Source organism: Cricetulus griseus, chromosome 6 (genome assembly GCF_003668045.3).
Source record: "Cricetulus griseus strain 17A/GY chromosome 6, alternate assembly CriGri-PICRH-1.0, whole genome shotgun sequence".
Taxonomy (NCBI): domain Eukaryota; kingdom Metazoa; phylum Chordata; class Mammalia; order Rodentia; family Cricetidae; genus Cricetulus; species Cricetulus griseus.
In genome coordinates this window covers 129423402-129449364 of record NC_048599.1, presented here as the reverse complement: position 1 = coordinate 129449364, position 25963 = coordinate 129423402, and the positions used below count along the sequence as shown (strand labels likewise).

The 25963-nt window shown below is 38.9% G+C and overlaps 1 protein-coding gene across 23 annotated transcripts in view; it reads right to left on the bottom strand.

The window, feature by feature from the left end:
- The window catches only part of Gtdc1 (glycosyltransferase like domain containing 1), a 329610-nt gene that overhangs the window by 14614 nt on the left and 289033 nt on the right, over positions 1–25963 (bottom strand). For 22 of the 23 annotated variants that reach the window (XR_004770443.1, XM_035446166.1, XM_035446163.1 and 19 more), the window contains one exon: positions 7219–7328. Coding sequence is in view for 22 of the 23 variants with exons in the window: in XM_035446166.1 (XP_035302057.1) it covers positions 7219–7328 (110 nt within the window). In the remaining variant the exon portion in view is untranslated. Of the gene's footprint in view, positions 1178–7218; positions 7329–25963 lie in introns of all 23 variants that reach the window. The other variant, XM_035446175.1, reaches the window with a different exon arrangement.

Sequence of the window (25963 nt, the reverse complement as noted above, 5' to 3'; positions counted from 1 at the left end):
GTCTGGGAAGGACAGAGAGTGAATCTGTATTTGACTGGTAAAGATAAGAGAAAAACATACTCAAGAAAGAAATCACATCTTTGAAAAGTTCAAATCAGATATGGCACTGTTTGTGAGCTCCTTGAGCTTTCAGATACAGGGAAGGATGGATTTGGTGGGGAAGAAGTCTCTGGGTACCTGGAGGCAAGAAGAAAACGATAGGCAGTGATGCAATCAAATCACAGAGGAGGGTGACTGCCATAGTCCTGCCTGGTCTATACTAATGTCTCTCAGTTACTTTATGGAGAACAAGAACAGGCATCAAAATAATAAGGAATGTGTTTTGAAAAAGTATCATTACGATACTAATTGTTTTCTTCGTAAAATTTGATACAATGTTTTCAAGTAGCAATATGAATTTCATTTGAAGTTGAGAAGTCCTGCTCTCTAAAGTACCTCCTAGTTCCAACTCATTTTGAAGAACTGGTTTTATAGATGAATGGAATGAGGCTAGAAGAGATGACCCAATGGCGAGAGGCAGAGTCAGAACTAGACAGCTAACCTTCCCAGGCCCTGGTTGTGTTCATTTCACAACAGCAAGGAGCTGATGCTTTCCATTTGAGAGTGAAACAACATAGGCCAGAGGGAAACAGAGCTGGAAAAGCTCTCTGCATGTGTCCAGATACACACTCCCCATGGTGGGCTGTCTGTCAGATTCCAGTTCTGAGAGGTACAAGAAACAGGATGAGACACATGGGCTGTCTCCGGTCTCAAAGTGGGGAAAATATTACTGTGACCACATCACAATCTAAATCACAACAATATACAAATGCAGGGACACAAAAAGTGAAACACCAAAGCCCTGGGTGGGGGTATATTCTTAGCTCTCCTTTCTACAGAGATATTCTTTCTCCTATGTTTCAGCACATCTAAGCTATGGATGCTGATACAAGCTTTTATAGTTACATCTAGTCCTACATTCCTATTTGTCTATTAATGTCTTGATCTTTTCCATTAACTGATTTCCACGTATCTTTCTTAAATGTACATTTCTCACAAACTTTGAGACCATTTTATAAAAATGAAAGAACATTTTTTTCCTCAGTGATGTTCACACAGCTATAACTTCTGAGAACCATTTCTTGAGAGATGTTTTGGGAGTTGTATTCCGGAACATATTATCTTCACGGTCTTCCCCCTGGTAGGATGGAAAATGATCTTGTCTTGAGGCTCGCTCTGCATCTTCTGGTTCTAGCAGAAATTACACATATCCCACTCAGAGGAGCTACAGGAGTAGAAGATAATAAGCCATGGCATGGCACGCCTGGGAGTGACCATAGTAGCAACACAGACTCTCACAGGAGGCTGCACTGAGAAATTAGAGTGTGTTGCTACATTACTTGCACTGAGGATGTCTTCAGTGTTTGGAAGGGAAGGGTGGGCAGAATTAACAAGGCTTTTCTAGGTAAGGCGCTTCTCAGCCACTGAATAGGAACTTTACCTTCATCTGTGGGGGATTGAAGTGTGGAGCTCATCCTGAAATGGTAATAAACACCTAGAAACTGTCTTCTAGGTTGCTCTGCCATGGACTCATTCCAGCAGCCAAATGTCAAATGACTGTAGTGCAGTGTGACATAAAGGTGGCAAGTGAAGGAATTGGTATGGATAGCAATATGGAGGTAGAGAGGCAAGGGTGGTAAAGAGACTTGACTGGACTTGGGATTTTGTCAGGAGGAGAAAGGGTATGAGTGTGGCTATGGGGGAACGGACAGAGGAATTTAAGCAATGGATAACACAAGACAAGAGGGTGGGTAAATGAACAGATGCATTCAGAAAATGGCAAAAAAAAAAAAGAATGAGAATTCGTAAGATACTAGGCTGGGGAAGGGTTGCAAGGAAGCCCACTTGCTACAAAAGAAATTGAAGTTCATTCTACAAAAAAATCTATTAGCTATGCACTTATTACTATTGCAGTACTACAAGTCTGTTCTTGTGTGTTGTGAGTTTAGGAAGGATGCTGGCACTAGGGTGAACTGAACATACAGCTGCCCAGGAGCTGGAGACTAATGTGAGTCCTTTGCAGGAGGCACAGTTTCAGAAACAGGAGCAACCCTGCCACAGACAACAGCTGAGGTGTAGGTCAGGGATGAACAGGGCCTCAGTTTTCTGTCAGCAATGGGAAGGCAGAGAAGGGAATGAGGCTAGAAGAACTAGATTCAATTTGTGGTGTGAGATTACCGAGACAAACAGAATTGTATTAGTTTATATGGCTCAGGGAAATTACTCATACTGTCCTGGTCCTGATGCAGATGCTACCCAAAAAGTCTGGCTGGTCTTAGTTATGATATACTATTGCTTTCATTGCTTTGGTGAATACAACTGCTAACTCATAAATCCCATGTATTTACATTTATTTTATTACTGGCAAAATTAGAGGTTTCCATCTTAAAATTTGATGTGATATTTATTTCTTCTCATATCATTCCCTCTCTTGTTTATCAGCTGCATGACTTTGAGCAAGTTACTTAACTGAGGCCTTTATTTCTTACCTATCCACAAGAAAGAAGTTGGACCTAGTGAGGGATGCTGGGACACAATGAGCTGGCAGCATAACAGTCAGCTTAGTGTCATCGCAAGCCTTTATCTCTATGACATATTTACAACAGGGCTTCATTTGTTTTATGTTTATATACCGTCATGTAAGTGTCGAAGCATAAATATCTGAAACAGAAAATGTACAAATTCTTTTGCTATATTTTACTTCATGGGAGTTACTAATTTATTAACCGGTTTCTTGTTTTTACTAAGAAAAAGGCCCATCAGATTTTAAACTGGAATTGCTATGTTATTAGGTTTGTTACTCTGCTTATTAGTTATTAAGAATACCTAATGAACATATCAGTTTGTTTCTGAATTCTCTACTTCTGCTGACTTTTCTCCTCTCATGTTGTGAGTCTGTAAAGCACTCTTTAAAAAGTTATCATTTCATAAGTGTTCTGAATCTGACAGGCCAGGTTTTCCATCGTAATTTCTCTGTACATGGTATCTTTGACATTTTGCTCTTTCATTTATTTACTTTTTAAAATATTCACGGCAGTTCTGTGAGGACATATAAAGTAATGCTGTGGCACCCTTACTGGACTCTTGCTAAGTTTATAAATTATTATAAGATATAGTATCATTTCTGCTATGAAAAAATGGTATTTATTTTTTCTAGTCAGGAGCAAGTTCATTTTCATTTCTTTACTCTTCCTTATCTTTTGCCATGGTGGTTTGTCTTCTTCATTTCACCATAAGAGTAGCAAAAAAAAAAAAAAAATCCACTCAATCTGGGTTTCAGATTCCTGGGCAACAGGCCTTCTCACATGTGGCCTTCTGGGAGCCACATGAGGGCAGTTCCATTACTGAGCTCTTCATTTACACTTGTGTATCTAAAATGGAGGTAAGTCTTTTTATCTACTATAAACTTGCAATGTCAGTAAATTAGATTGCCTTAGAAAGTTGTTCATAAGCAGTATATATGCCCCAGATTATGAAAAAGTTATAAACAAGGGCATGCTATAATGTAAATATAAATGTTTCTTTTTTGCTTTCAAATTAGACTGTAAAATCCTAGGGAATTTTTTTCTCTTGGTATTCACAATACATTACATGAATATAAGAAATAGCTGGTAAGCAACTTCATGTCAAGAGAGTAAATGATGACTAAAAACACACTCAGAAAGAGGACTGGCTTAAGGAATGGCGTGGTCTTGACTGAGCGGAGTTCATTCAGTCTTGTGTTACTGGTAGAATTTGTTTCATATCACATATAAACTTATGATTTAATAGTAATCAATTAATAGATTATTTTGTGTAGGGCTTGATTTGCAGAGAAATGCATTTTATATTAATGTGGTTTGTCTGCGTACCTAGACCTTTCTAGAATTGACTCCTTGGTATGTCACACTGCTGAAAATGAGACAGTAGCTGGGAGCTGAGGGAAACACGAAGTGGAAGGGAGGAAATTGCCACATGATTATCTAGCATTTGACTCCAGAGCTAAGAACCAGGACCACGACAAGATCACAGTAGTAACCACTGCCAGGCTAGATGCTACCCAGAAGCTTTCCACACACCACTCGACCTAAATTACAGGGGAACCAGAATAGCTTCTGCCTGCCAAAACCATGCTTCAGGTTTTCAGTTTTCTTCAGACCTTTCTGGCTGCCCAAATGTCTCAAGCTAAAACTCGTTTGGAGAAAAGAGTACCATATCTGTAATAAGGAAGAAGAATTTTACTTGGCTGCTTACACAAAAGAATGTTTTGTTTAGAATTACAATTTGTGGGAAATTATGAAGTATACAAACACATTCCATTGACTTGATATCTAAAGCATTCTCTAAAAAAAAAAAAAAAAAAAGTCATCTCAAGGGCTAACAATGTGACCTTGTCATGAGAACTGGCCAACACTCAAAACATGTGCACTGAAGAGTTCCTAGGTTTTCTGGTTCCCTTTAAACAATAAACTAGATGCAGATGGTTTATAGAGCAGAATGACCTTTTAATTGTCTGAATAAAAATGAACTTCTGAGATACAGCACTCTCAGTGTCTTCTTTGGATCCAAAAAGTATTTCAGAAACTCATTCCATATACAAACTCTGAAGTGAAGTCCCTGAGTCTTTCAATAAAATTTGTAGCCAGGCAGTAGTGGCACACGCCTTTAATCCCAGCACTTGGGAGGCAGAGGCAGAGGCCGAGAGGCAGAGAGGCAGAGAGGCAGAGAGGCCGAGAGGCAGAGAGAGGCAGAGAGAGAGGCAGAGAGAGGCAGAGAGAGAGGCAGAGAGAGGCAGAGAGGAGGCAGAGAGAGGCAGAGAGAGAGGCAGAGAGAGGCAGAGAGAGAGAGAGAGAGAGAGAGAGAGAGCAGAGAGAGAGCAGAGAGCAGAGAGAGCAGAGAGAGAGAGAGAGCAGAGAGAGAGAGAGAGCAGAGAGAGAGAGAGCAGAGAGAGAGAGCAGAGAGAGAGCAGAGAGCAGAGAGAGCAGAGAGAGAGCAGAGAGCAGAGAGGCAGAGGCAGAGGCAGAGGCAGAGGCAGAGGCAGAGGAGGCAGAGGATCTCTGTGAGTTTGAGGCTAGCTTGGTCTACAAGAGCTAGTTCCAGGATAGCCATAGCTGCTATACAGAGAAACCCTGTCTCAAAACAAAACAAAACAATAAACAAACAAACAAACAAACAAACCTACTCCAATGGAACCTTCATAAAAATTCGTTGAAATAAAGTAGGTAGTTTTATTATTTTTCTTCCCCATGTCTTTTGTATTGCACAATTAAGTTAGCTGAGGTTCATCTAGAAAGCTATCGGACCCTATTCTAACCTGTTTTGTTGATTTAAATTTTTGTAATCATACCTTCTCAGCTGTGGTGCTGCTGATACTTTCGTTAGGTTGGGTATATTTTTGTTGTTTTCATTGACTCTGTACTTTCTAGTTTGTTTGGCAGAATAACTGGTGCCCTATTTGGCACGAGCTAACCCCCTGTCCAGCAGTTATAACAGAAATGTGTGTGGATGTTGCCAAACGTCCCCAGGGATGGAGAAAAATCATTGTTGGTTGACAATCTCTATAAGCTTTGTAAAATGCCAAAATATCTAGAAGAACCTGTCTTATTTCAGACACCACCTCTCATTCATAAAGGTTCCTTCTTAAAGGATATGAATTACCAGATGCATCTTCAGATACCATCAGGTTGCTCCCAACAAGACTGCAGGCAATGCCAACATATTTGTAAACTATCAACAGGGCTAGACTTACCTAGCTAGATGAGGGTGGGAACCTGGAGAAGCATGGCTTTCTCTCTGCGGAGCTACAGATCATGCATACATGAGCTCTGGTGACTCATAGTGCAGTTCATCAAAATCTGTTTCCTGTTTTTGTTTTTGTTTTTGTTTTTCAGGGAGCAGGACTGGCTTTCCTTATGACTGGCGAGTGTCTTGAAGTTGTGGCTGATGAATGGAGCAGAGCCCTATGCTATTTCCAAGCCAGTGCAGCTGCTTGGTGACAAGGGGAGTGAGTTTTGTTGTTCTTAAGGTGGCTGGAAATGCTTAGTATGAGGGGTATTATCTGTTTATCAGCTAGGGTCCTCACTGACTATCAATACTAGTACACTCCCAGTCATCTGCATAAACACATGGTATGGATAAGAAATACATTTTGTATTTTTAAGCCACTGTAATTTTAAGGTTTTCTCTATCTTAGAGTAGCCTAGATTATTCTAATTTAAGAGCTGAGATTTGACAAGAACTTTTAAAAATTATATTAAATCAGGGTTACTTTGGTTGAAACAGAAAATATAATGCAAAACTACTTAGAATTTGTCTGGCTTGGTGTTGTTGTGTACTGAAAATGTCTTTTTTCATCCCTTAATTCTTTAAGATTTTGTTTCAGAGTATACTTTTCTAAGCCTGATAAGATTTGCAAATTGTACTATTCTAATATAACAAACCTTTTCTGTCATTTGAGTAATATTTAGAGAACATTGATGATAAACATTGTGTGGGATTTTTTTCACTTCATATTTTATTTTGCTAATTTTCTTGTGAGGAGGACACTTCAATATGTAAGGAGTGAAATATGTTTAGGACATAAATTTGAGGGTTTTTTTTTAATGGTTTTCCATTTGCAAAGGATTATCAAAGGACATGGAACTGATTCACAGGAGTGAGAGGATCTGCTACTGACAGCTGCACCTCAGCCTTTCTTCAGTTCAATGCAGAGACATAGACCAATGGCAACAAAGATAAGGGCTAAGGCCTGCCCCACATCATAAGTTAGATGCCCACGTGCTTTATGCAGGCCACCTAACAGATGGTAATGCATTCTGATGATTACCAACAGAAGCAGGATGCAAAGTCATGACCCCAGAGGTGGAGAGGTCATACATTCAATTATAAGTTTCCACTTTCTGTAAGCATTAAGATGCTCAAAGCAATATATTTTGTTTACATAAAAACATTGTATAAACTATATTTGATAAGATAGATTACTGCTCTTTCCAACTTAAATCAAAGAATGCTTACTTAAGTGTTTTTTTTTAATTGAATCAGACTTTAATGTCGTCGTATAATCTTGGTTAACAGTGCTCATCTTGATTATTCTAACAAAGAAGAAATTAATACTTGAGGTGGAGAGCTCATGTCTCTCTATAAAAACAAAACAAATCAACCAACCAACCAAACAAACACTAGAAAATTCAAAACAGGTACCTGGGACATCTGTAAACGTTTCTCCAAGGACAGAGACGAGGAAATTGAGTCCTAAGTCCTTTAGCTGCATTAAAACCTTAAAAAAACTCTCTGGATCTTTGTCATGCTCCCTGTGAATAAACAGAAAACATACTTAGTGTTACCTCAGGGTACACGGTAAGAAAAGTGTTATGTTCACATAGTGCCAGTTCCTGTCAAGGAACTTGTGCTGGGGAGGAAGCCCCTCCCTGAATTATAACACCAATGTGGGAGTCATCTCATATCTAGACCTGCTCAAACAACCAAACTCAGCCCCACTGATGTGTTAGAAAATAAAAGGACCTTTTATTGGAGGGGAAGTCTGTCTTGTTTTGTATTTTTAAGTAAGACTAGGGAAATACAGTATTTTCCTAACAAAAAGTTCATTTTCCACTAAGTTTAAGCTTACTTAAATCAGACTGTAGCGAAGATGCTTTGCTTTTCCACAGGAATGAAGCCCTTTCTCCCATGGATACCCAGCCTCATTATGCTGACCAGGAGCACACAATTTAAAAAAGAGACTATAGCACCTTCCACTAATCTCTTATTTTCAATAACTCAGTGGAAAATTATAATACAATAAAAAGGATGGATAGGTCTAAATCTATCTATACTGTCAACTTAGAGAGTGGAGGCTAGTCAACCCATAAAAGAATCAGAAGAAAAGAACATAATTTCATTTAACACAGGCATGAAAAAATATCAAATGTTTTTGGCTTGTTCAGTTTGTTAGTCTTTTATAATGACAGAATGAGAGGTTAAAAGACATTAAAAGAAAAATATCCTTAACAAATCATATTCAAATGGAATAACTTTTTTACATTCTAAGGTGTGAATATTTCAGTTTTTCTTGCATTTAATTACACTGTTTTTAAATTATCTTATTTCAGACAGATGCAGACCAGATGTCTTCAAATATTTGTTTTTTATTTATAATTCAGAAATTTGATTTTTTTCATTACAGAAAGTAGTTATATACTAGCAATTGAATTTCTCATTTACTAATTATATAAAATAAATCTGTAAAATTATTAAACTGCTATATGAAATATGAAAATTACATCATTCAGGAAACCTCATGGAAAAAGACATCTGTACCCCTTAATGTGTTAATTCACAATTCAGTCAATATTTTCAGTATCATGAATTGAAACAAATGCATCTTCTAATTAACATTTTAAGACAGCATTTATAATCTTATGAAACTGTAAGATCTTATAAAATTAGAGTTCTCAAACAATTCGTTTTTAAGTGCCATGTCTCTCAGTTTGATTTACTTCAAATAATAAAGATGCAATGGCAAAATGTTCATTGCTTTTTAAGATGATGTGTATTATATACATGTACCATTGGGAAGTGTTTGGATAGTTTTCATATATACTACCGCTGTGGGCAAGAACAAAGACTCCAAACAGTTTGAGAGGAAAGAATATACCATATGCAGTCTTCAACCATATCAATCAAATAACTGCCACCTTATCTGTAAAATGCTCTTTTAGTCTGATTCTCTTGGAGATACTTAGATGAAAAGGATGGAAACAATATAACATAATATAGCTAAAAGAGAGAGTAACACTAGGGAAATCTAGCCACTCAGTTCTTTAAATTTTTCATTTGGAGTTCCAAAAATCTGGCTACAGATCCCTGGTATATCATGTATTCTAAGTATTATCTCTTGTGTGTGTGGGGAGGTGGGGGTGGGGGGCGTGTGGGCACATGCATAGAAACATAAAAAGAGATATAATTTGTAGGTGGGATGAGACTTAACTGGGTAAAGAGTGCAGTTCCTAAAACTTCCAGTATTTTTGAAGCAGTGAGATTTACAAACATCCATTTCCATTGCTTCTATACAAAAGAAATGTATTGTAACCTACCACATACTTTAGATATTCCTTCTAGGTAGACAAAAGCTTTAATATTCAGTAGTCATTTTGCATAAGAACACAAAGAGTGGTGTGAATCCTCTTTCATTTTGTTTAAATTACAATATACAGCTTAACGTAAAGTGGAAGTTTACTGATTAAAAGTTATCCCTCACACCATAGGGAAATTTTATATTCAAGACCTTATAAAAAGTGTCAAAACTCTCTATTCATTTTTGGGAACAGCCTGTTAGTCTTTAACTGGTGGGACTTTTGTATGATTTTAGCACTTCTTCGCTTGAATCTACTAGTAAAAGCAGACTCATAGGAATTAAACACTGGCATCCAATCATTTGGGGAAGTATGACCAAACAATTCTAAGTGCTGAGTGGTTTTGGAAACAAAACCTCTCCCCACAAAAAAACAAAAACAAAACACGACCATGCTGCCAACACACACACACACACACTGATTAAGTAGTCACTAGAGATCATGAACAGCAAGCAGTTTTCTATAGCTGGAGAAGAGATTTCTAGTGATGCCATGCATGGGGCAGTTTCAGTCTTGTTCTTCAGTCCTTTTAGACAGAATGCCAGACAACAGGTAGTAGAAGCAGGCCAGTTGTCTGAATAAGGGCAAAGGCGAGCTTGAAACAAAATTGCTTCCTGAAGTATAAGGGTAGGAAAAAAGCAACACTTCTCAAGGCATTCTTCATCATATATGCTTTACAGTATTTTATGTATGTAATAGTAGATTTTTACTATAGCTATAGTCTCAATTTTCAGATTTATGTTGCTCAAAGCTCAATATAATCAGTATCATGGATAGTTTCATGTCAATTTGACATAAGCTAAAATCACCTGAAAGGAGGGAGCCTCCATAAGATCAGGTTGTAGGCCAGCCTGTAAGGTATTTTCTTAACTGGTGATTGATAGTAGAGGGCCCAGCACATAGTAGGTGGTGCCAGGTCTTGGATTCTATAAGAAAGCAGGCTGAACAAGCCATAGGGAGCAAGCCAGTAAGCAGCACCCTTCCATGGCCCCTGCATCAGCTCCTGCCTCCAGGTTCTTGCCCTATTTGAATTTCTGTCCTGACTTCTTTTGATGATGAACATTGATATCAAAGTATGGGCCAAGTAAACCCTTTTCTCTCCAACTTATTTTTTGGTCATGGTATTTGGTCATGGTTATCACCCTAACTAAGACAATCAGTTCAGCTGAAAGGTTTTTTTTTTGGTTAAATGATAAACTGTCTAGCATTCAACCTTTAAGGAGTTCCACATATAACAACCATACCTTACAACAAGGCATGAATGATGAATGAACAGCAGAACCAACTCCTGTGTCCTGCATGGGATGAGCTCCAGGCATCCAATGGGCCATGCAGTGCCTCTGATACTAAATGAACCCATTTAGGAGAACATGTCTTAGATTGCTTTCAAATAAGTCTAAACGTGAGACTCTCCTCCATGTAGTTGTAGCAGAAAGTATTACATGGATAGTGAAGGACCTGACAATGACACATCTGCAGATTAAACACGCTTTTCACAAAAGACTTGTCTCTAGATCCACATTTCTGTTCTCATGTTTCTGGTGGGAAATGGCTGATACAGTCTTCAGATGGCAATTTGCTAATGGTCACGATAAGCCTTAGTCTAATAATTACAATTTATGAAAGTGACTCTAAAAAGATGCACACAGAAATTCTGCTACAATATATTTATAACAGCATTACTTAAATAATCTAATGTGGTAGCAAATATATTTTAACACATAAAATTCTTAGCAGCCATATAATGTTGCATATGTGTGCTTCTGGACATGGAAAAATATTCAGTACTAAGTATTTAATGATCAGTACTTTTGAAAGAAGCATGAGTTTTTAATTATCTCCTGGTTTAGGACAAATAGATGCCCATAAATGCTATGAGGTTCATCTCTAAATTGTTAGGGTTCTGTGGCTTGTTTTCTGTTTTGTTTTTTATTAAGTTTTGTTTGTATAAATGATTTTGAACATTTTAAAGAACCTAGTCTCAATAGTCTACCACAGCTCTGTGTTCATAGGCTTTCTCCTTAACCATAACATTTCAGTACCCAGCTGTTCCATTTTGTTTTTCCCATGACCCTCTATGTTTGACAAATGCCAGACAAACTTGTTTTAATAAACAAGACATTTCAGTCAATGTGTCAGAGTCCAGGTTTCCTGATCACATCCATCCTACTGTGTAGGTAAGCACAGAACAGGCTGGCAGGGAATTCATCCCTCCATACCCCCACTACAGCAGAAGAGGCCAGCAGGGAAATATTTCAGGCTTCCTGGAAGCAGAAGATACGGCAAGAACAGCTTTTATTCCCAAATATTATTCAGAACATTTGAAAAGCATAAACTGTTTCCATGTGTTTTTTCTTCCTATATCTGTCTCTCTCTGTTGCCTTCCCCATTTCGGTTCAGAGAGCTAAATTTCTTCTTACTCCTCACTTAGCACTCATTCAGTAAATATTTATTGAGGATTTCTAAGTTCTCCATACTTGTCACTTATACTGTTACCATTTCTGATTTTCCCACGTAACTGTGTATATACTGAGCAGTCTCTTTGATCTAGCTCCTGCCTGGATTGGGGGAAACTGGCTCTGCCCAGAAGCATACTACTCTGCATCCAGAGCTCTGTGTGAAGGGCAGATGATGGGTGCTTTGTTCACTGGGTATCAAGTGCTGAGCTGAGCAATGGGGGACATTATTTGTGTTCATTAATATTCAGGTTTCTACTTCTGGGGACACAGATTCCTTATTTACTCCCTCGAGGTGGGTGAGGACCGGTTCCAGCCAATGGATTGCAAGCTGACTGACATATGTCACTATCAGATAAAAACATCTGAGAGAAGTTCTAGATAGCTTAGTAAATTCTGCAGAGATGTGTTGAGAGAAGCAAGCTCATGTTGTTGCATGGAGACTTGTTCCATATGCAGCTGCATACAAAGGTGAAAGGAGATTCTTTTGCCTAGCAATTGAATCCTATGGGGATGCAGAAGTGTTCCCTACTGCAGCAGAACCTAGTTTCCCTCAATCGGAGTACCATCCATGGCTCACAGTCAACTGCTCTATATATGTTGCACATTCCTACTAAGCACCCGATGACAATCTTAAACACGTCAACTAAATGACCATCAAATATAATCATTCCAGGATCAAAGACTACACAGAAATCTCACACCAGAACCCACATGCTATCTCCACAGAGTCATACTTTTCTTCTGTTCATCTTTGTCTTTGTGTCTCTTTCTTCCTGCATGTACTGAGATGAAAAAGGAAGCTTGTATCTCCAGCCTATAGTTTCATTTTCAGATCATTAAGCCACAGGCATTCCTTAGATTCTGCTACTTTGGGGGCACAAACTCATTGGAGAAGACAATGCATATGGAGAGACAATACATAATCACAATTTCTCAATGAGACTGTTTCAAACATCTTGACCTTTCTGAGGATTTGCTCACCTATCTCCATTTTATTACAAACACTACCTCACAGGATATGAGCCTGCAATTTTAGCACTTGGAAGGCTAAGGCAGAAGAATCTCAAGTTTGAGGCAGGCCTGGGCTAAACACTGAGATCCTGTTTCAACACAACAAGACAGTCTCTCCAATAAAAACAAATCAACCAACAAAACAACTAATTAACCAACTAATAAAAACCTCAAAACATTTCACACTTCCAAATTCTGTGATGTGCTACTTACTCAAACAAAGGATTCTATTACCTCCTAAGCTGATTGTCACCACCAACTGATCTGATATGCTTTCTAAGACAAGTATTTTTCTTTTGCTCTATCTGATGTCAACAAGCATTGTGCCTCACCTTCCATACGTGCAGTTTCTGCTCAAGAATGATTTAGCAAGCAGTCTTCGATACTGACCAATTTCTTCATTTCACTTCTCTTGTTCCCTCCCCTATAATCTCAATTTCTCTCTCTGTTCCCTCCTCTCCATGTCCCCATCTCAATTGTCTTTCTTTTACTGTGTAAACCTTCCAGTAACAATTACTTCTTCAGTACCACCCCTTTTATTTTTTAAAACCCTTCCACATTGGAAACTGGAGGGTAGCCATACTGCATTCTGCCCTTTAAACTTGCTTTCAGAGAGAAAGGCAGGGCAGAGAGAAATGGCTTTGCCAAGGATTCCCAGGACAGGCAGCAGGTGTGTCTCGAAGTCTGAACAAAATCAGCTTGTTAACTACTATCACTCAAAATTTCTGAGATCAACTTTTGTGTACCTCACGCAAGAGATCACATCTGTGAACAGTACTACAATAAAGGAGGGGAACCTTGTGCCTTTGACACAATGGTCTTGCCCTTTAGATAGACAACTAGCAGTGTAGCAAATGGATCACAGGGAGTTTTGGTTTTAATTTTGTTGTTCTGTTTGAAGATAGGGTATTGTCATAGCACAGCTAACCTTGAACTGTGTATTCTAGACTAGCCTCAAAGTCCTGAATGTCTTGTTTGAGTCTCCCAAGGGCAGGGATTACAAGTATGTTACTATGCCTGGTATTTTGTTGTTGTTGTTATATTATTTTATTGTTCAAGAATCTAATTATAACATTACCCCTTCTGCTCTCCTCCCATGGAACCTTCCTATATGCCCTTCCTTGCTGTCTTTCAAATTCATGGCCTCTTTTTTCATTAGTCATTGTTACAAATATATTCATATATACATAAGTACAACCTGCTCAGTCTGTATAATGCTACTTGTATGTATTTTTTTAGGGCTGACATCCTGCATATTGTTTCTGTAATTTAACTTGCACCCAACTGACAGTGTTCAGCACTCCTCTTTCTATATACTCTTGACAGCAATTGTTATACTTTACCCTTTGATATAGATATTCTTAGAAATTTTAATCAATTTATCTTCACTCTACTTTCTATGAAGAAGGCGTTCAAGATGCTAAAGTGTTTCATGTTCAATGTTTCAAGGAGGCAAGGAGAAGCAAGAAATGCTGCCAACCTCCATAGTAGAGATCTCTAGCTTGTTTACAAGGTAAATTCCAGGTAATGTTGAGGTCTACAGCAGGCAGAAGCATGTAAGACATGCCAATGAGTATAGCACTCTATATTGCTTTAATCTACGCTAGTAGTACCTGTTAGAGAAGTGTTTTAACTCAGTCTCTGCACCACAGGGTTTGCTGTCTTTGAAATGTCTTTTCCTTATTAGATAGACAGCTTTCTACAATGCACTCTCTTTCTAGGTGCCTCTTCACAGGTCATCTCATCTCACAGCAGCAGCTGCATCCCTCTCTTGACCTCCAGGCTGAGTCCTTTGCCTGGATGAGAGTGCTTCCTAGTAGGTCTGCCGCTCTAGGTCTCTCCTGCTTGCTATGTGTTCTCCTATCAGACACCTCTGCCCATTGAAGGGACCCTGGCTTGACCTCTAATTCCCATGTTAACACTTCAGCCTAGCACCCCTGTCTGGGTTACATCTTCCTGCTCTTTCTATCTGACTGAGCGGTCCTCAATATTTTTCCATTAGGTCTCCGATGATTCCTTGAGAAGCTCCCATGCTAGTCTTGACTGCCCCAGACTTTCCCTCATTTCCTGCATGTTACATAAATACATTTGGTCTAGTAGTCTGACTTGTCAGTAAGCTCTTTTTCTACAACTTTGGTAAGGAAGCCCAAAGACATACATCCGGCAACAAACTGGTAGGCCATAGTATCAATTAAGCTGCATAGGTCTTCCCCAGGAGAGGGTATTATTTAAACAGACATCATCCCACACTGTTCTATCTCAATGAGTATGGCTACTTCCTTAGATGTGGGCGACTCTACAAAATTAAATTTTCATCTTCCCAGTTTGTTACTGAGCCTTGTCATTTTTTTCTCAAATATAGCAACCAATTAATTAGATTTTCTTTTGGATTTAAACATTGTTTGTTCTAAACTGCATGCAGGCAATATGTTTGCAACTGTCTGCTAGTAATACTAATAAGTAATACTACAGTGTCCTTCCCTTCTACTTAGATATTCCTCCCAGGATCTAATCTAGTCTAGGAAATTCTTTGTCTTTAAGAATTGTTTTCCCTTCTTTGAATACAAGTAGATCATTTCCTGTCTTAACTTGGCATCCAGGAGCATGCACATATATATATATATATATATATATATATATATATATATATATATTTTCAAGTAAGTATTAATAAAGATGATGGTACTGAAAATATACAAGAACAAGAACAATAAAGAACCTAGAAGCTTACTATATGGGCTTCATAATGAGAGAGGTATGCAGGAGACAGAATTAGTAATTCAGGAATCAACAGCAGTTATCCAGTATGAACAGGAAAAAAAGTAGACTAAAGACTTAAAGACTACAAGTGAGGCTTAAAGTCCTAGAGGGTGAGATGTGAGGATATGATACATGAGTCATCAGAAGGAGATCTTATTATTTTTACATCTGCATGAACATCTATAATTAAATTCTCAATAAAAGAAAAGTGCATACCCATTGTAACAAAATGCAATTAATTCAGAGACACATGCTTCCCTATCTTGGTCCTACTGCTCAGGGGTCACTAATACCAGCATCTGTCTGCCCTATCTTGGTCCTACTGCTCAGGGGTCACTAATACCAGCATCTGTCTGGTGACTTAGTTCCAGACCTACTCCTTTACAAACTCAAAAATACTCATGTAAAGGTATTTAATATCCAGCTTTCTCATTTTATGAGATTAAGTTCCACTGTTCTGCACTTTGATTTACAGATAAATACATATATTTTTAAATGATTATATAACATTTTAACTTTTCATTAGCTAATTCTCATACTTGACATTAAATTGCTTGTGTTTTTTATGTGTTTCAAGCAATACTGAAAGTGATACCTATTTATCATAATTCTCAAAGTTCTCTTTGCCAGCTCATACATTTCCTTCTACTCTGCCAACGTGCAACTGCAAAGCTCTTCACCAGGGACCCTCTGTCTCTACCACACTCATTTATCTTTGAAACTTACTTTTGTGCAAGGTTATACCTACTCCCTCCTATGTTGTGAGTTCCTCAAGAGCAGAGGTCACGGCTATGTTACCATCTACTGTCTAGCAGAGTGGTTTGCACATCATTGAGAAAGTTATTAGATTGAATTGACTCTAAGTCTAGATTGTCTATAAATTTAATCTTTTTACCCCTTCCTTACTAGAGTAAGTATTTTAGTGTTTTAAAAATCAGATTCTCAGCAGAATCTTTATTTGGCTTCCATAAGAACAGTTAGAACACTTAAAAACAACAAAACAAGATAAAACAATACAAAAAAACCCTTAAAACCATCACATAGCACTAATGATCAGACTTGCCTCTGAAGTCAGCATGTCACCACTCAGGCAATAGTCTCTGGGCCATAAGAGAATTGATAAGAAATCTGTCTTATTGGCCAGCTTATTGATAATTAGGCTATTTTCTCCTTTCCAGAAAATTTCAACGCCTCCTTGATCACCCCCATTTTTATAGTAACTGTTATCCTCTATACCTCAAGGACTTCACAGCTTCAGATACTATTCCAAGCTGCTTCCAAAAAAAAAAAAAAGAGGCTGCATTCTCTTCAACCCCACACTTCCTGTTTTCTCCAATGTCCAGGGACTAGAATCTATTAAGTTGATCCATCAAGTATTCAAGTGTCTTCATGGCTCTCATTCCCTCCACACTCTCTCCTCATTTTATTCTATGCTCTCCTGCCTGAAGTTCTTGTATCTGGAATAGAATTTTCCCCTTTCTTTGTCATCCTTGTCCATAGCTTCTGTCACTGACTTTGACTTTATTGGTACTTGCCCTTATCCTGAGAAAAACTCCTGCACTAATAAGGATTTACCACAGATGATTTCACGAATGTGTCCATTTCTATTGCCTGCAATTTATTTGTATGCAATACTCTTATAAAGGTCTGCAAGTCCCACATATGAGCAAAGTTCCTAAATACCATGGGTATTCCTCAGAATCCATCAAGCCTTCCTGTGGCCATATGATATTCTACCAATTTCCCTTAATAATGGCAAGTAAAACTGGGGGAATAAATTGTCATTTCTCCCTCCTCTTTTTTTTAGAGCTATCCAAAACAGGAAGCAGAATTGAAGGTTATGTGCCAGCACCACCAGAAGACATAAACTTGGTGGAAAGGCTGCTTAAACATGAGATCAAGTAATTGCAGGTAGGAGCAGAGAACTGGCCCATTTCTCCCAAGGGCAAGCCTGGGCTCCCTTAATAAGCACCAACAGGTGCTGGTGCTCTGCTTCCCTTGTCCAGTTCGGTTGTGAGGGGCAGGAATGAAGTACAAAGTAGGGGTCACAAAAGCAAGTAGCATAGCTAGTACAGGATAGATCATCCATTCACTTACAAATCAATGTGTCACTGGATGCTAAATTTCCCTTAGAATATCTATAATCATCTTAACTCTAGTTCCAGGTCTAACGTACTCAAGAGCATGTGTCCGAGTACGCGTGCGCACACACACACACACACACACACACACACACACACACACACACACACACACACACACGGAGGCAAACATTCATACACATAAAATAAACACAAATCTTTTAAGAGCCTTTCGGAAACTGTTCTTTCTGTTTTACACTAAAAATTTCACGGAAATCTTTCCTTTTAAAATCACATTTACTGTCTTAGAGTTCTACTGCTGTGAAGAGACACCATGATCAGGAAAACTTTTTTTAAAAATAAATTCTTTATTGAATCTTTGAGAGTTTCACATCATGTACCCCAATTCCATTCACTTCCCAGTCCTCCCACCTCCCCTCATCCCTGACATGCCCCCCCCACATAAGGAAACAAATCAAAGTAAGCAAGCAAGTGAACAAAAGCAAAAGCAAAAGCAAAGAAACAACCAACTAAAAACCAAAAACCTAAACCAAACCAAAAAAAAAAAAAAAAAAAAACCAACCAAACAAACAACCCCTCCTCAAACAAATACAAAACAGAAACTCCCACAACAGAAAAATATCTTTGCTTCTCCTTCTTTCCTGCCTCTCCAAGCCCTCTTCATTCCTCCTGGTGGCAATGGAGGCTGCAGTGTGTCATATAGGATACCCTCTGATCCCATCAGTTTTGCTGGCACATGTCTAAAGCAATGAGTCACTGAAATGGCTCTGGCTTCTGGTACATCAACATCACTGGATCCCCACCGGAAATCTTCTGGGATATCTTGTGGCTGCCATGAGTCTTGGAGATCTTGTGGGCATTGTTCCACAGGACCAGTCTCTTCACCAGCTCCAGCAGGTCCTAGATGGGGTAGATACTAGGGTGGGTCAACCCAGGCCTGGCTGCAGGCCTGGATAGTAGCCAAGCTGATCAATCCAGGCCCCAGGGGCCACCCACCTCCAGTGAGTGTGTGGAGTCAGCCCAGAGTCAGCTCTTCTACATGCAAGCCCTCAGGGTCCCTTCACCCTGGCCTGTGGTGAGGGGTGGAGGCCCTCTCTCCCCAGTTCAGGGGCCAGTTCTCTTGCTATAGCGTCTAGCAAGAGGCCAGCAAAGGGCATGGCAGGCTCAGCATGGCCCTCTGCTCTCATTTCATCTAGAATGGTTCCTAGGACCTCCTGAGGTGATATAGGCCACAGACATCCAGACAGACCCCAAGCTATAGCTGGACCATGGACCCAGTCATGGCCCTCGGCAGCTTGGGCCTGATAGATGTCCTAAGACCAGGGAAATTCTTATAAAGGAAAACATTTAATTGGGGTGGCTCACTTATATTTTAGAGGTTCAGTCCACTACTACCATGGTGGGATATGGAGGTGTGTAGGAAGACATGGTGCTGAACAGGAAGTAGTCTGTCTCATTGGGTGGTATTTTGAGCACATATGAGACCTCAAAGTCCACCCACAGTGACATGCTTCTTCCAACAAGGCCATACCTACTCCAAAAAAGCCATGCTTCCCATTAGTGCCACTCCCTTTGGGGCCATTTCCTTTCAAACCACCACACTTATTTGTGTGTATGTTTGGGGGAGGGTGCATGCAATGTAAAGGTCAGATATTAACCTGCAGGAGCCACTTCTCTCCTTTCACCATATGGATCCCAGGGATAAAAATCAAGTCAACCATGCTTGGTAGCAAGTTGTTTTTTGTTTCTTTTCTACAGAGCCATCCTGCTAACAGTTGGGAAAAATAAATATTTTTCTTTAAAAAAAATGGAATCTATACCATACTTTCTATGTGATAAATCTGTCACCAAGATTTTGAACTAAATGTCCATTAAGTTATGATGCTACTTTAATTAGGAAATATAGGATACATATCTGGACAGGATGTGAATTTGTGGAGTAGAATTGAAGATTTTCTTTTTCTGTTTTTTGGTATAGAATTTCTTCAGAATTCATTGCAGTTTTGTTTCACATGTTTATACTCTTCCCATTTATTGACAGTTTTTAATGTTACAATCTAGGGTATTTGTCAGTAAATCTCACATTTTGGAATTATTAAGCTAAAGTACACTTTTAACCATTTAGATGAAATTGCTGTGTTCCTGTCATTTATAAAACACATAAGTAGCAAGTGCCTCCGGCTGAGTGCTTTAGTTAAGTGTTAATTGCTCTTCAGAAGGATGCAGACCATTTCATCTTCTTTCCTTCCTTCCTTCCTTCCTTTCTTTTTTTTTTTTTTTCAGAGACAGGGTTTCTCTGTGGCTTTGGAGGCTGTCCTGGAACTTGCTCTTGTAGACCAGGCTGGTCTCAAACTCACTGAGATTCACCTGCCTCTGCCTCCTGAGTGCTGGGATTAAAGGTGTGTGCCACCTCCTTGCTGCAACCACCTCATTTTCACAGTGACTGAGAATAGAATATGTTATCTTAGTTATAGGCTCCCTTTAACTGGTGCTGCTTTTGCTATACCATTGAGACTCTAGTAGTTGAGAACAGCAACAGACTCTTTTACCTTATTTTAGCTTTGGGACAAGCATGTCCTTGTTTAAATTCAGGGACTCATTTGGTGAAAGAGACCTAGGCACCTTCTCTCAGACAGGCTTGGATAAGGTGCTAGGATACAAGCATATTCAATGGGGCAGAAGAGTCCACCTTCAAGGCTTCAGACACTAGTCAAGTCAGAGGCCATCTTGCACTGTGCTCTACAGATCAGAGAAGCCACTCCTTATCTACCACATCTCATCTGTCAAGCATACAATGCCTGAAATTCCTTATCGTGAAACTTCCCACATGTCCTTGTAGCAGAGTGGTACTGTGTTCACAGTACCTTCGTCCCAAACAAGACTTAACAGGATTCTCTTTTAGAGATTCATTTTGTGAAATGAGCTAATAAAGAAAGCTTCTGACTATAAACATCTCCAAGGAGATAATATCTAAGGTATTAGCAAGAACTAACATTCTTGTATGGCTTAGTGTAAAGATGCATCTTCTATTCTTTTGGGATTAACGCATTAGAAGAGACCTTGAAGAGCATGTATGTTCAGATGGTTAAGGGGGGCAAACCAAGATGGAAGATTTTGAATGTGAAGAGTACACAGGAAGGTAAAAACTGTGTGACCTTGAAAATGAACATTTTGGGCATCTGGGTATGACATCAAAGCATATGCCAGGGTTGATGAGCAATGTGCAAATGTGTGACAGAGAGAGCTTGACAAACTTATACCCACTTCACAACCGCTTGAGGGTAGTGTTCAAAGTGAGGATGGCTTCACAACAGGTTAACATTTCACACAGCTTCCAGTTCAGCAAGCTTCTGAGCACTGGCTCAAGGCCAGCACTTTCTAGACAGAGTAGGGCTGGGGGGGGGGGGGGAGTCCCAAACTTCTATAAGTTCATTGCAACTCAGGTGAAGCTCCAGGTCCTGCATCTTTTTGTATGTAGGTGTGTAATTTTTCAATTTAAATTAAAAAAAAACTTGAGACTTTCATGAGTTCTGTACTTTCATTATTTCCATAGTTCTCCCACAAACTCCTGTGATCCCCTCACTTTCTCTCAAATTCATGACCTCCTCTTTAATTATTATTTTATATATATACACATATATATTATATAAATACAACTTGTTAAATCCACTTAGTGCTGCTTGTATGTATATGTGGCTGAGCACTTGTGATTAGATAGCCTATCAGGGGCTCATCCCTGGAGAAGACTGATCTTCTTTCAGCAGTCATTAATAGCTTGTGGCTTTCATGTAGGGGTAGGGCCCTGTGAGAGTCAACGATGAATGGATAATAAAAATATGATGCATATATATGCTATAGAATTCTATTTATCTGTAAAGAAAAAATGGAATAATGACATTTGTAGGTAAATGGATGGAATTAGAAAATACTACACTGAGTGAGGTAGACCCTGACCCAGAAAGACAGAGAGGTATCTCTTATTTGTGAATCCCAGTTGTCAGTCTTTAGATATTAGTATATAATGTGGAGTCACCACAAAAGCCAGGAAAATAAAAAGGAATCATGGGAAGGGAAGGAGCCCTAGAGAGGGGGATAGTAGAACATAAATGAGATTAGAGGAGAAATGGGGGGGGAAAAAAACCCCATCAGAACATTTTAACTAGGGTGGGGAGATGGAGGGAAATACAAAAGGAGAGGGAGGGGGAGGGATAAATAATCCTAAGGATGTTTGGAAAAGCAATATGGAAACTTTTTCTTTCTTAAAAATACTGGTGTGTGTGTGTGTGTGTGTGTGTGTGTGTGTGTGTGTGTGTGTGTGTGCGCATGTGTGTATATATGTATACAGAATGAAGTCATACCACTTGGGGTTATATAGCTCCTCCTGAGTGCTACAGACTACCAAAATGTCCAGTACCAGGCATGGGAAACCTTTCTTCCAGATGTTGGTAAGGGGAGTCCAAGAAATTTCCAAAAAAATATAGACTATTGCTGTTGGTCTTGGTTGCCTCCCAGAACTTGAAGGTAAGACCTTATTGCTGAAGATAACCATATACTTTACTTCGGACTTGGAAAAATTGACTAGTTTTTATATTATCTGAAGGTGCTATGTAAGCTGCTAAGGGGAAAAGCAATCAATCTTACCAGATGTGAAGCCAACAAAACACAACAATGACCAAAATGGCAAGATATTCCTAAAGGTACGACAGTGGCACCTACATCCTGGGAGTAACCAACAGCCATCTAATTGGACTTAAAGACTGCTCTACAAGAAGGAATTCAAGCTGATATAAATCTAGCCCACTACGTATAGCTCATGAAGCTATGGGCCCTACTGCCATCTTCCCAAGACAGTATATTCTCCTACTGAATTCTAAATACTTATCCTGCTATTTACAGGTAAGTATACCTTCCATTCCTCATCAAAGAAGCTTCTTTTTGCAGCAGATCTAGACCATTACATAAATCCACAACTAGTCAAAATGCAGAGAACAATTCACCCAGCCCTAACTGATACAACTACACTGTAATCCCTATACTTCTAAGGAAACACTGCAGTAAAGTAGATAGAGAGATTATAAGGGCCAAAGCACCAGGACATTTGCTTCTAGATAGTGCCTATTCTATATGATTGAAAACTATCCACATGAAATGTAACAATATGGCCATCTAAATAAGACCAGCATGATGACACCACCAGATGACATGCCAATGTGTATGGGGAGATTTCACAGACTTACATCTTGAGTTCAGTATCCCCAATCAAAACAAAACACTTTGCAATTTTGGTTGAGTTTTTCTGAGCTTCTTGAATACAGGTTCACATTTAGATGAGTTCACTGCTTTTTCTTGCAACATGAGTGACTCAGGAGGTAGGAAATATATGTATATGGGAAGCCTTTTTTTAATGCCCGCCTTCCTCTTTGAAGCATTGACTAACTTTCCTGGCATAAGTAGTTTGTTTATTCTTTGGGGTTTTCATTTATTTTGTATTGAAATAATCTTAGAGCTCTCTGAAGTAGGTGACAAAAAAGAAGCCATACTGACACACATGTAGAAGGGTATTAGATGTTCCTTTACTTCTCTCAACTCAAATATATTGTATGGAAAATCATACACAAAACATTATAGGCAAAGAGAAAATATAGAATAAATAATGAAAAAAGAAAGTATTAAACAATGAGTTTAAGTTCCACCCCTAATTGGTACTCTGTACTTTTTAGATCCACTCTGCCTGCCTGAAATAGCAGTAAGGAAATTCTACAGCCTCTGCTCTTAGGTGAGATTATTTGATACACAAGCCAAGAGAAAACAGTTAAGTCTTGATATCTGAGATTGAGGTTTAAAAACAGGTTTGGAGAATAATATAAGGTATAGTTTCTTTAACATTGTTCTAATCACCTAAGCCACAAAAGACAGACAACAAAACAGTCTCTTGGCTGGGGATGCAGGGTGTGTAAAAAGAGATGTTCTTAGATAGAGATTCACTGAACACCAATAAACACATCAAATGAACACTGACGGCAAAGTACTCATCCTGTGCTATTGGAATCCAGGGCAGTAACTGCTTTGCAAACACCCTTGTGGTCAGCATGTCATGGCAATGATAGGAAAATAAACAGTCTGGGTCAGAGGTCTGACAGCAAGCTTGCTGCTTCATGCATCCCAAGGATATTAGAAATGAACCAAATCATGCAACCCCCAAGATGATAAAGAAGTTATTGGACAGAGCCAACATGCCCTGCATAGCACAACATCAAGCCAAGAAGCTCCTACACACAACACTGGTAAATGAGAATTAACTATAGAGACACCAACACTGAAAGGCCATCACTATGAACCTAGCATGGTAATACGGGTTCAAATGTCCACTGAGAATCATCTCCACAATGCTCTTAAGTACACTTAAGTGAGTACAGGCTTACAATGACAGCAGAAACTTACACAGCACTTACATAAATTAAGAACATTACAAGGACAATGGGTAGAGGAGACCATCATCTTTATAATAGCCGTGTTCTCTCAGTTTATAGAAGAAACAAGCCTAGAGGTGTAAGCCATTTTGCCCAGTGATACATGGGACAGACCTGGATTCAAACTAGGCAGTCCAGAATCACAGTCTGTACACACATTACAATGTGGCATATGTGGATACAGGAAATGGTGACTTCTTGTAAATTTGTGTTGAATTTGTAAATAACGGAAGTAGAGAATACTTTTGGATTCTTTGCAGTTAGCACAACAGTTCAAGTTCATTTAACATGTATTTATGCTAAATTACAAAAGCAAACACATCTGAAAGGAAGTATTATCAGAATATAGCTCTAAAGTATATACTTAGCAATAGTCACTGCAGGATAAAAATGAATGTGGCTTGCTCTCTTACCCTACCTAAGACATACATACCAAATCTATCTTTTCCCAGTGCAAGTCTGATTTTGAGATATTTTATTTTTCTTATTCTGTATTCATGTAATGTTCCATAATTGTCTCTTACTCAGTCTCAATGTTTTCAGTTTGGGGCAGGTGATGGTGGTGGTGGTGGTGCTGAGCTTGAAGTTTAGAACCTTGCTCATTCTAGGCAATCACTTGACCACTAAACCATAGCTCAGACTTCTCTATTTACTTTTTAGAATTGAGACAGAACCTCACTAAATTTAGTTACTCACACGTCAGTGAACTTGTAGTCTTCATTTCTTAGTTTTTTAATTTTTGAGATTGTAATGTAATTACATCATTTCCCCCTTCACTTTCTCCCCTCCCAAGCCTCAGATATATTTCTCTCCTCCTTGATATCTTTCAAACTCATGGCCTTTTTCATTACTGTGTAAATGCATGCATACATACATATACATTACTAATATAGCCTGCTCAGTCTGTATAATGTTACTTGTATGTGTATTTCCAGGGCTGAACATTTGGCAGTGGGCAACCAATTGGTGTGCTCTTCCCTGGAAAAGACTATTTCTCCTGCTTTCGACATTTCTTCGTTGCCTCTAGTTCTTTGTGTAGGGTTGAGGCCTCCAGGACTTCCCACCCTCCACTTTGGTGTGGATACTGTTGTACTTGTTCAGCTTATATTTAGAAAATCCTGTTAGTGAGATTTTTATGGGTGAAGCTTCTCACATTACTAGGAGACACAATCTTAGAGTCAAGTCGCTGATCTTCTGGCTCTTACAATCTTTCCATCCCCTCTTCTGCAATGTCTCCTGAACCTCAGGTGCAGGAGTTTTTATAGATGGATCCCTCGAGACTTGGCTCCAAATTATTCTTTTTGATTGCTTGTCATTTTCTGTAATGGTCTTCTCTTGCAAAGAGAAGTTTTCCTTAATGAGGGGTGAAGAACACCCTTGTCTATGGATATAAGGACAAATATTCAGAATGTAATTAGGTATTGTGCTGGTTTAGTAAAGTAGTGGCTATCCAAATTCATGACTTTTCCAGTCCTGGGGAGTTGGCTAGGTTTCTAGTACTAGGCATAATTTCCCTTTGTTAAGCAGTTCATATCTAACTAGAGTTGTTGGTTACTGCCAAGGCATGCACGACACTCCTGCAGCCTGAGGGTGATCATGCCATGTTGATTGTTGCTGTTCTTGTTCACAGGCATACAGTTGGGTAAGGCTATTTGCTGTTTCCCTCCTTTGAAAGCTTGAATGGCACCTTGTAGTACCATGAATGCTAGTTCTTATGGAGGAGGCTTTCAGGTAAAATTCAACTCAGGATAACCAGGGGCAATAGTAATTAGTTGTATGTTTTGAGTATGTCTTGGACATCCCTGACCAACAACTCAAAAGAGCACTTCTCATGTCTGGTATTGGTGTTTTTGTTAGGTGCTCTTAGTCTTTTGGAGGGAGCATTGATAATTCAAATGAGAAAATTTAATTTAAAATGTATTTGTATATCTATACACAAGACTTTTGTGTATCATGTTTTTTAAAGGCAGTTAATAATAACTTACTAAATTTTACATTTCTTATTATTTTAT